Source organism: Eurypyga helias, unplaced genomic scaffold (genome assembly GCF_000690775.1).
Source record: "Eurypyga helias isolate BGI_N326 unplaced genomic scaffold, ASM69077v1 scaffold37431, whole genome shotgun sequence".
Classification (NCBI taxonomy): Eukaryota; Metazoa; Chordata; class Aves; order Eurypygiformes; family Eurypygidae; genus Eurypyga; species Eurypyga helias.
The window spans coordinates 1-10,008 of NW_010233521.1; the positions used below are offsets into that span (position 1 = coordinate 1).

The 10,008-nt window shown below is 53.2% G+C and overlaps 1 protein-coding gene across 1 annotated transcript in view; it reads left to right on the forward strand.

Moving 5' to 3' along the window:
• Positions 1 to 1,028: 1,028 nt before the first annotated feature.
• PEX6 (peroxisomal biogenesis factor 6) overlaps positions 1,029 to 10,008 on the forward strand; it is a gene marked incomplete at both ends in the record, with an annotated part of 11,450 nt that continues 2,470 nt past the window's right edge. Inside the window, 8 exons of the mRNA XM_010161753.1 lie at positions 1,029 to 1,112; positions 2,473 to 2,575; positions 2,756 to 2,892; positions 3,015 to 3,126; positions 6,757 to 6,962; positions 7,528 to 7,723; positions 8,095 to 8,171; positions 8,281 to 8,413. Coding sequence (XP_010160055.1) covers positions 1,029 to 1,112; positions 2,473 to 2,575; positions 2,756 to 2,892; positions 3,015 to 3,126; positions 6,757 to 6,962; positions 7,528 to 7,723; positions 8,095 to 8,171; positions 8,281 to 8,413 — 1,048 coding nt within the window. The remainder of the gene's footprint in view (positions 1,113 to 2,472; positions 2,576 to 2,755; positions 2,893 to 3,014; positions 3,127 to 6,756; positions 6,963 to 7,527; positions 7,724 to 8,094; positions 8,172 to 8,280; positions 8,414 to 10,008) is intronic.

A 10,008-nucleotide genomic window follows, 5' to 3' on the forward strand; every position in this document is an offset into this window, starting at 1 on the left:
GGGGTGAATTCCCGAGATGCGCCTTGCTCTCTATTCCCAGCACCCAGATCTGATACCTACCGATGATGGGCATAGTGAGCACCTCCGCACATGCCGAGTAGTTTTAGAATATCCACTCGTACCGTCTTCTTCTCACGAGAAGACGTGCCTCACCTCACTTGCACCTCTTGTCCTGCCCCTCCGAAGTCATAGAATCACGGAATGGTTTGGGTTGAAAGGGACCTTAAAAGACCATCCAGTTCCACCCCCTGCCATGGGCAGGGACACCTTCCACTAGACCAGGTTGCTCAAAGCCTCATCCAGCCTGGCCTTGAACACTTCCAGGGATGGGACATCCACAGCTTCTCCGGGCAACCTGTTCCAGTGCCTCACCACCCTCTCCGGGAAGAACTTCTTCCTGATATCCAATCTAAACCTCCCCACTTCCAATTTAAACCAGTTACCCCTTGTCCTGTCACTACAGACCCTTGTAAAAAGTCCCCCCCAGCTTCCTTGTAGCCCCTTCAGGTATTCAAGTACTTCATCCTCAAGTCTCCTTCTTCACAATCTGCCATCCAATGCTGAGGGCTCCCAAGTGCTGCCCACAAACTTCCCTTCTGGAAAAACATTCATAACCCCAGTTCTCTGCTTTGAATGAATCAGGAAACTGGATGTGTTGCCATATTCTCTTATGACATCTGTCCCCGAGTCTCTTTCATTTGGCTGTCGAGGTTTTCTGTTGGATTTATACTTGGCTGCTCCATGGATAAGGAGGCTATTTTGTCTGGAAGAGATGCTCTGTAATGGCATTCATTTTCTGTACCATTCCCAGAAGGTCCCCCTCAGTAGTCTGGATGTGCATGCTCACATCCAGCGCATGCTAAATCTTCATGTGGCTGTTGATAGTTTTATTCACAGGGAAGGAGTGAGTCGGTATGCGTAGCTGCGCTCCGTTCTGTAACAATGCATGCGCTATGGGGCAGGGAGGACACACGGCCAGAAGGATTTACTCTCTCTCACTGGTGAAACTCTCTGGGGTTTTTTTGCAGGCTTGTCCAGGAGGGAGACATCCTGTGTGTTCCAACGTTTGGATATGCCGAGTTCTTAGAAGTAAATGCAGACAAATTCCTAAGGTAGGTGGCAACAAACTGTGGCTCAGTTGCATGGGTACTGCAAGAGAAAAGGTACTTTTCCACCACAGACGCTCTCAAAGAGAGAAGACAGCTTCTCCCATTCTGATCTGTCCCTGGAGTTCAGAGTTTATTTGCCGCTTATTTTAGGGGGAAGAGGGAAATGCTTTTGTTGGAGTACAGAGGGCTGCAGCTAAGAGGGAGAACTCCCTTAGCTCACTCCATTAGTCATGGAGGGAAGAAGGAAAAAAGGGAGAAATAAACTGGTGGGGAAAAAGAACAAAGAGGAGAAGGGGTGGCCTGAGGACAACCAGTGCCACATAAAGAAGGCAAAGTGGAAGTGGGGCTTGTCAACGTGTGACAAACAACAGGCTGGGAATATAAGCCCTTACAGTTCATGATAGAATATCTTTCTGCTTTGTATTGGTTTTGCTCATGCAGCTTTGAAACAGCTCTGAGCTAAATAAGAGACATTCACCTTAGTATCAGAGTGCTTGCAGCGGGATTTTTGGCTGGTGTTAGTGTAAATGCTTCAGCTGCGTCGCGGAGGGAACTGCCACTGGTGACTTGGCAATGCAAAGAATTGCCTTGAATTGTTCATGCAGGACGTGCCAGCGACATGTAACGCTGCTCAGGTCCGCTATGCATTTTAAAATTCAATAGTTTTATAGCACTACAACGATGAGCATTGTCTAAGCAGTTCCTCGGAGGGAGGCAGGACCGTAGGAGGCATGAATCTTCTGTCCGTGCACTGGTATGTTAGCCGTGTGGCACGCACGCCAGAGAAGACAGCAGAGTTCGTGGGACCTAAAGAGCTTGGAACTGTGTTGGTGTGCAGGTGGTGCAATTATTCAGAGGTTGGAGGAAATCCTGAAGGAGACCTCTGCAGATCCCTTAACCTGTCCAGTGGGATATCAATGTAGGAAGAAGTGCTTTTCCTGTGAGGTGTCCAGGGCAGGATCCTTGTGAGGCTGTCATGGTATTTGGGCGAGTCCTAATCTGCAGCCTAGAGAACTCTGCGCTGCAAGGTTTTACACGCTGCAGGTGAGTCTCTGCGGCGTTGTAGTGAAGGAAGCGATGGCAGAAGAGGGAATGTCTTGAGCTCTTAGAGGGAATAAGGTCAGTACAGCTGTATTTGTGGGCTGAAGCCACCAGCGGGAGCTGTAACTGTTGACAGTCCCGTCGGTCTCTCTGGCCAGGCTGCACGGGCAGGTCCGTAAAGGATCCGTGTGGGTCCTGGGAGAGGACAAGAGTATCTCTGCTTAGCTGTGCCTTTCTGCTGTCTTCTTGTAGACAGCTGGATTGTTTCTGGCTTCAAGATCTTGAGTCAGCCATTTAGACTGTGTGGTTTTTTTCCCCTTAGATGGCCAGAGCTTTACTTCAAAGTGAGGAAGATTGTGGGCACGGTGGAAGGCGAGCAGTCTGAGGGTTACCTGGTGGACACCCAGAACAGCTCGCTCTATCTGGTAAGATGTCAGTGAAGAGCAGGGAGGATGTACAAGAGATCAGAGGCTGAGGTGATGGATGATGACGGTGCCCGTGGAGGCTTGTGTTGAATGAAAATGACATTTTGGGACAGACTGCCACGTGGTACGTGTCATTTCTCAGGTGGTGTTCCACAGGGTGCTGCTTTCCCTTCATCACAGGTGGGTTCAACAAACAGCGCTGTCCCGTCTGCCCCAGCCTACAACAGCCACGAGTTCTGGAGCAGTTTGTCTCCTGCTGGACTTTCTGATGTTGTGAAGCAGCTCTGTGATGCTCTTCGGCCTCACCTGAACGCTCGGTGAGTTAGAGTTCCTTCTAGCAAGCGCCAGGAGAGCTGGGACCTAGAATTCCTTCTAGCAAGCCCCAGGAGAGCTGGGACCCTGCTCCCTGGTGACCAGGAGAACTGCCTCTGTGTTACAGGGCAAGTGCACTGAGCGGGGCTGGCAGCGTTCTCCTCGTGGGACCAAGCGGCAGTGGGAAACTGATGGCTGTCCGAGCTGTGTGTAGCTGCCTCAACCTCCACCTCTTCAAGGTAATTCCTCCTGCAGTCAGTTGAGCAGTAGATTTACAACATACGGAGAATTACGGAAACGTTCTTTAAGTCAGCCGTACCAGCGCCGCTGCCACAACCGTGACGCAAGCCTACCCAGAACCCTCTCCCAGGCGTGGACAAGAGGAGTCCGAGTATGCCGGGCTTAGCGGCTCGCTCTGGCGTGGGTTGAGGCTGCTGGTGGGCAGAACCTCAGAGCAGCTGTTTTGGATCAGCCCGAAGACCGAAGCTCCGTCTGGCCCTCTGGCCCTGTCCGAGGCTGGCCAGTACCAGCTGCTCAGGAGGAGAGCGTAGGGGTGAAGAGATGTTTCCTCTGGCACGTACCCTCCTGTGTGAGCCGTCACAGGCAAGACACAGGAACAACCACAGGACCGCGAGTGAAATGCAGGGAGCAAGTTGATTCTCATTACCTCGCGCACTGGGGGATCCCCAGAGCAGCACCGGGGCAGAGGCACGCAGGCGGGAACACGGGCACCGCGGCGCTCGGTCCTTGCTACAGGATCACCGGACCCGCAGTTTTGGCCGGTTTCAAGGGTTTGCGCAGGCGTCGTGTGTCACCGTGCTGTCATCTTTCCCACAGCAGGGCAGGAATCTCGAGCGTCTTTAGGGTGCCTCCGAGTCTATCGCAGGCCTGTGTTACCTAAACACAGATGTTCTGCTTGGCCAACATGCAAGGCTAAACAACAATTAGTGTGATACATGTGTTGTTCTGCACCCCAGCTGCAAGTCACTTGGGCGTGTTTACAATCCTCCTCACCAATCTTTCGTTATTTTCCCACACGTCCAGCGCTCCGGAATCGATAATTTAGACATCTCCTGGCCCAGAGGGTGCATTTATGCCTTTCTTTAGAGTCTCTTGCTCTTATTGCTGTCAGCCTGATGTACTTTACAGGTGCCACAACGCACAGTAGTATTTCAGCGGGCTGATTTCCTATCATTTGATAGGCGTTGAGGGTGGCAGTAACTAAAGTGTACTGAGAGAAACCGGAGAGGTGACGAGGGCAGGAATTGCAGTGGCATTGTGTGTTTTCCCTTGCCCCTGCATAGGCTGGGCAAAAGGCATGTTGGAAAGTGAGGCAGAGGTGATGCTGAGGTGTTCTCTGGCTGGGTGGGAAGCCTAGAAAAGAAATGCAGCCCTTGGTTTGGTAACAGCACGTGTGCCACATCTGGGTCTAAATCTCATGGCCGGTAACTGTGTTCACATTCACTATCTCCCCCCCATTCCTCCAATAGTGAAAAAGCACCCAGATCATAAAGCCCCCAGATCATAAAGCCCCCAGCCATAGCCCTGCTTGGCTTCTGCAAGGGGTCCAGCCTAAAACTGAGGCTTCTTTAGAAAGACAGGCCAGTTGTGGTCTCCCCGTCGCAGAAGCATAATGCTGAACTGGAACATTTCAGAGGAGGACACTGGGGAAGATCGAGGGTCTAGGCCAGTTTTTGTGTGGTGAACTGCTGCACAGGCTCTTCAGCTTGAAAAACAGGGAACTTAAGGAGAGTTTGAGAGACATTTACAGGATCTGGAGTGGTCAGCAGAGAATGGGGAGTACTCACTTTTCTCTGTGCCAGCATGAGGCCTGGGGCTGTCAGGTGAGACTAGTGAGAACAGCCAAGCTAAAGGAGGTAATTCTCTGTGTAGGTAAGAGTCTTTAGAGGAAAAATCTGTTGTATGAAACCACATCTGACCGGGCAAATCCCTTTTGGTGGGAATGGTAGGTTCCCGGAAGAGTACTGAGGTGAGAGGGTGTTATGTGTGCTTACCCTGATCTTACTCTTTCTTAAGCAGCCACTTGTGGTCATGCTTGGAGACAACAGAGTGGGCTAAGTAGGCTCCTGGTCTGGACCAGTACAGCCATTCCTAGGCTCTTACTGGGTAAGCTTCATGGCCAGAATGAGGTCTGGCTCCTGCCCATCCGGCTCCAGAGGGTCTGGGCACCGAGGCAGTCCTTGCTGACTTGGTAACAATGCCTTCTGCATGCTTGTGGTGTTCACTCTGACAGTCTGGGTTTATTCTACACATTCTTTAACCTGCTTGATTCTGTAGAGTTACGTTTGCAAAAGTGTGGGGATTGGGAGTCCCTTGGTGACTTTTCTAGGAGAGTTTCCGAAACTCTGAATGGACTTGGGGGAAGAAAGATGGAAAGAAGAGAGCTGGAAGGAAAACGTAGGCCTGCTCCTTTTTTGTGGGTATTTTTCAAGCAAACTCAGAGAAAACAAGCCAAGCATTTTGGATGTTTGGGGTTTCTTCTTCTGTTCAGAGGTTGGGTCCTGTGGAGTTGACATTGCTCTCTTTAACCATTCTTTTCTGTCCAAATAAAGCCGTAACTGTGGGTCAGTGGGGGAGGTCGATACAGCCTTCAGCAGCTGCTGTGCAGCTCCTCTCTGGACATGATCCCTAGTACTGCTGAGCTCTTTTGCGGATGAGCCGTTGCTCTTGGGACCCGGTAGAAGACTGCAGACTTCCCAGTACCTTCAGATCCGTGTATGGGACATGCCTGGGAGCACGGTGGCACTGTTAAGTCCTGGCAGGTGGCCTCAGGTTCTGGTGGGACGTGCAAGGCTGTAGCTCTGGTTTTGGCCTTGCATGCTGCTTTTGAAGGCTAACACTCTTGTGGTATTTGCTGTCCATCTTACTCTCCCATCCCAGCTTTTACGCTCTCCCCTCCTTTTCTTGCTGCAATGCTTACATCGCCATTCCACCTTCCCTTCCGCTGACTGTTCTGCCTGCTCTCCTACCAGGACACGCTGTGGTCTCCCCCGCTTGACACTCAGTTTTTGCACTTTCTGCCCTTCTGTACTTGCCCACAGGTGCTGCTGCTGTTTGGCCGTGCTCGCCACAACCCCAGCTCCTGGTTTTTCCACAGAACATGGGGAACAAGACTTCCTTGGCTCTGCATTCCCATCCTTACGCTTTAGGTCAGCTCTTGGGGTGTTCTCCCTGCTCCAAGCTACCCTTTCTGAGGATGAGGCCCAGGGAATCCCAGAGGTGGTTTGGCTCTCCCTGCACGACCCCACAGCACCAGGAGGCAGCATTGCCTGTGTCCAGTGCCATTCAAGGCTCACCAGTCACCCCTCCCTTTTGGGTGACTTCATCAAGTGTTTGCTTTGCAAAGAGTGGCTGGGCCTCCAGCCACCTCTAACTAACCCCCCCTTACCTTCTACCTTCCTCTTGCACTTTGAGCCGGCGCGGCACTGGGTTGAACAGTTTCCTGAGCCTCCCCCTCTGCTCTTTGCACTGTTCTTCCAAGACACCTTGTTCTCCCTCTCTCGGCCTCTTCCATGGCTTTCCCATCCTTTCCAGCTTAGGTTTCTGAGCCGTGATACCCACTGTATCAACTTCTCTGGTCCCTTGGCCTCACCTCTTTCAGACAAGACCCTCCTGCCCCCCTCACCTGCAGAGAAGCAAGAAACAGCCATTTTTCTATGCCACAGCATCCTGAATGTGTCTGTTTGTAGTATATGTCCTGAATGTGTCTGTTCTGTCTCTGGGAAACACCTGCTTAGGTCTCCTTTGAGCTGTGAATTGCCCGTGCAAAGCCCGTGGAAGTGACTGCCCTGGGCCCCCAGCTCTCCCTGTCGCAACGGCTGCAGGCTGTCGTGTGGTCTGTCTCGCAGGTTGATTGTGTCAGTTTGTGCAGTGACACCAGCGCAGCTACAGAGGAGAAAGTGCAGATGGCCTTCGCCCAGGCCCAGCGGTACCACCCCTGTGTGCTCCTGCTAGACATCGAGTTGCTCGGCAGAGACCGGGACAGGCTGGGGGAGGACGCCAGGGTCATCACCACGCTGAGGCAGCTGCTCCTGGACGCAGACCCAGCACGAAGGTATGGACCCTGCACGTTTGCTGTGGGCATCTGAGGTGATTGTTTGCTTCTGCCGTTCCTAGGGCGGCAGTCGCCGTTACGTCAAGGTAACTGATTGCTAACATGGTTTATTTTTAATCCGGTGGAGTCTCTCCCAGACTTGCTTTGTTTACATCAAAAAGCCTTCCTTCTTCCAGCTTGGTGGCAGAGGGAATCGGGAATCTTTTGTTGCCTGAAGCTGGTTTCTGAGCTATTCAGATGAGCAAACCTGGCGTGTTGGCTGTGAGGCATGCCAAGGTTCACAGGGACCCCGGAAGGGAGCGCGACCTCGGGAGAATCCCAAGGCTGGTGACGAGGACCAGGGTGCAGGGAGGGAGACCTCAAGTGAAGAAGTGAGGTGTCACTTGCAGGACCTTGGCTTGGAGACAGAGCTCACAAAGCAGTTCATGGCAAACTGGAGGAGACTGGCTGCAAGACACCTTGGCCAGTTTGTGCACGTTTCTCAGAGGAAAGGCTAGCTTGGCGTGGGTGATGGCAGCATAAGAGGGAAGCTTCCACAGAGCTGAGACTGTCTCCCTTTTCTTAGCAGCCACCCTGTCCTGGTGATCGGCACAACCTGCAAGCCTCAGGATGTCCCTACGGACGTGCAGACTGCTTTCCTTCACGAGGTGAAAATTGAAGCCCCTTCAGAAGAGCAGAGGAGGTCGATGCTGAGCATGCTGACTGCCGGGCTGCCTCTGGGCAAAGAAGTGAGCCTATCCAAGCTGGCCCGCAGGACTGCAGTGAGTGAAACAGTGGCAGCACGCGGACATGGGCAAGCCAGGAGTGCTGGACCAACCTCCCCTACCTGGCCACGGAGAAAGGGGGCAATTCCACTGCCCAGTCAACTTCAGGGGTTAACCTCAAACATCAGCTTTAGCTGCAGATTTCTATTGCCTAAGGACTGCACACCTTTTGCAGAGATGTTGGCTGATGCTCTGCTCTGCTAGAAGACAGGGCCAGTAGAAAAAAAAAAAAGCAGCCACAGCCTTTAACCAGGGCGCAGAAGCTCAAAGAACAGCTCTGCCAGGAGTTTTTCCCCATACACCTTTCAGGGGCTAGCTGGAGCTGTGGTCAGGGACTGAACTGATGATCTTTGTTTCCGCATTCGCAGGGTTTTGTGCTGGGAGATTTCTGTGCCTTGTTGTCCCACAGCAGCCGGGCTGCTTGTACCCGCATCCAGGCCTTGAGGTAGCCCAGGCAATAGGGCAGGAGATGGGGACGGGGCAGGGGCTGCAGCCAGCCCGACACTGCCAGCAGCGGGCAGAGCCTGAGTCCTTCCCTTCTCTTCCCTCGCCAGTTTTCCAGGCGGACTGAGCGAGGAAGTGGAGAGAGACTTTTGCACCGCGGGGTTCCCAGTGCTGGAGGAGGATTTTGGTGTTGCGCTGGAGCAGCTGCAGAGTGCCCATTCGCGGGCTGTGGGAGCCCCAAAGGTAAGGTGCCGGGGCAGGGGTGGGGGAGGTTCTCTGGAGCCGTACGGCTCACAATACCTCTGGCAGACCTCAACAGACAGGGCTGTGCTCTGGAGCATCACTTCCTGCTGTGTCCTTCCACGGAATTCCCCCAGCCTTGGGTGGGAAACAGTCCTACTGTGGGCTTTTCACCCTTTTGGCTTTGAATTCGGTCAGGGAAGCCCTTGCTGCTTTGACTGGAGACAGCTCCACTGGCGTACGGATGTCAGCCGCGTGGCACAGCCTTCCTAGCGGCAAAGGCAACTGCAGGCCGGATCCTCTGGGTGTCTGCAGCCACTTGGCTTAAGGGAACAGGCTGGGGCATAAGCTGGGGAGGGACTTACCCACGTGTGTGAGAGGCCTCATACTTGATCCCTGGCCTTGGACACTGCTCGAGCTGGCACAGGCTTTCCTGACAGGCGGGCAGCTTGAAGAGCTGGGGGTCCTTCAGGGAAAGGGGGTGTCAGGGTAAACCAGCAGAGTCAGCTGCTCGGGTGGGGTGTGATCTGCCCGTGGCAGCTTGGCACCCAGGGCAAGAGCAGTTGGAGTGACTGTTTTTGCCGGGTGACGTGGTGTTAGGACCAAGGGAAGTGATGGGAGCCGCTTCTCCACGCCCTGAGCGCGAATGAATGAGTTTGGCACAGGACAGGAAGTGCTGGCCTTGGAGCAGTTATTCCGGCGCCTTCCCCAGCTGCCCCGCTTGCAGCCCTGCTCTAACAGGATGGCACCTTGTTGGTGTCATCCTCCGGGAGCCGCTCCGGGACTTCATTCATTCATAAATACACCAGGGGCTGACATGAGCTCTGCTCTGGGACGTGCTTGCCAAGGCCGCTGTAAGGCAAATAATAACTACAGAGCTTGGCAGTGAGCTGCGTGAGCTGCGGGAGCTGATTTTGTTGGCGTTTTACAGTCCTTTATCAATTTCTTAGTCGCTGGCTGTGGTTCAGAAAGCCCATTACCAGACCTGGATACTGTCAACATATGTGACTTCCGATTCCCTGCTTGCATTTTCCAGTCACACGTCTGTTTGCAGTTACAGCTTGAGCCTCCTAGAGAGCTGATTTCAAACCTCAGTCGAGCTGATTTCAAACCTCAGTCGCTAGCAGTGCCTGCAGCGTCTCCTGGGCTTCTCCCCTGAAAACAACCTTGCTGCAGCTTTCCAGCTCCCATGCTGGTGTCTGTGGAGCTTTTCCTAGTGAGGCAGTGTAAGCAAGGGTGCAGGGGAGAGGGCAACTCTTCCATTCATCGGCGCTGAAGGAGGAGGGCCTGTGACCTTCTGCCATAAAAGACCTTTTTTTTCTGGGAATCCTTATCTCGTCTGACCTGATTTTCCTGGTGGACTTGCTGGACAGCTGGAGAAATAGCATGAGATAACATCATCTCAAGTAGCAAGGGAAGGAGAACCGAATTGGCTGAAGGGGCAAGAATTTTGCTCTGGCCTATTTTTAATCTCCCTGTTTGTTGGCACCTGTTCCCCACCCAGCCAGCAGCTGGGGGGAAGTGTTCTGGGGCTTTGCTTTCTCTGCACATTCCCAGGAGAGCTGCTCCGACTCTCCGGAGGATCTGTCACACAGGCT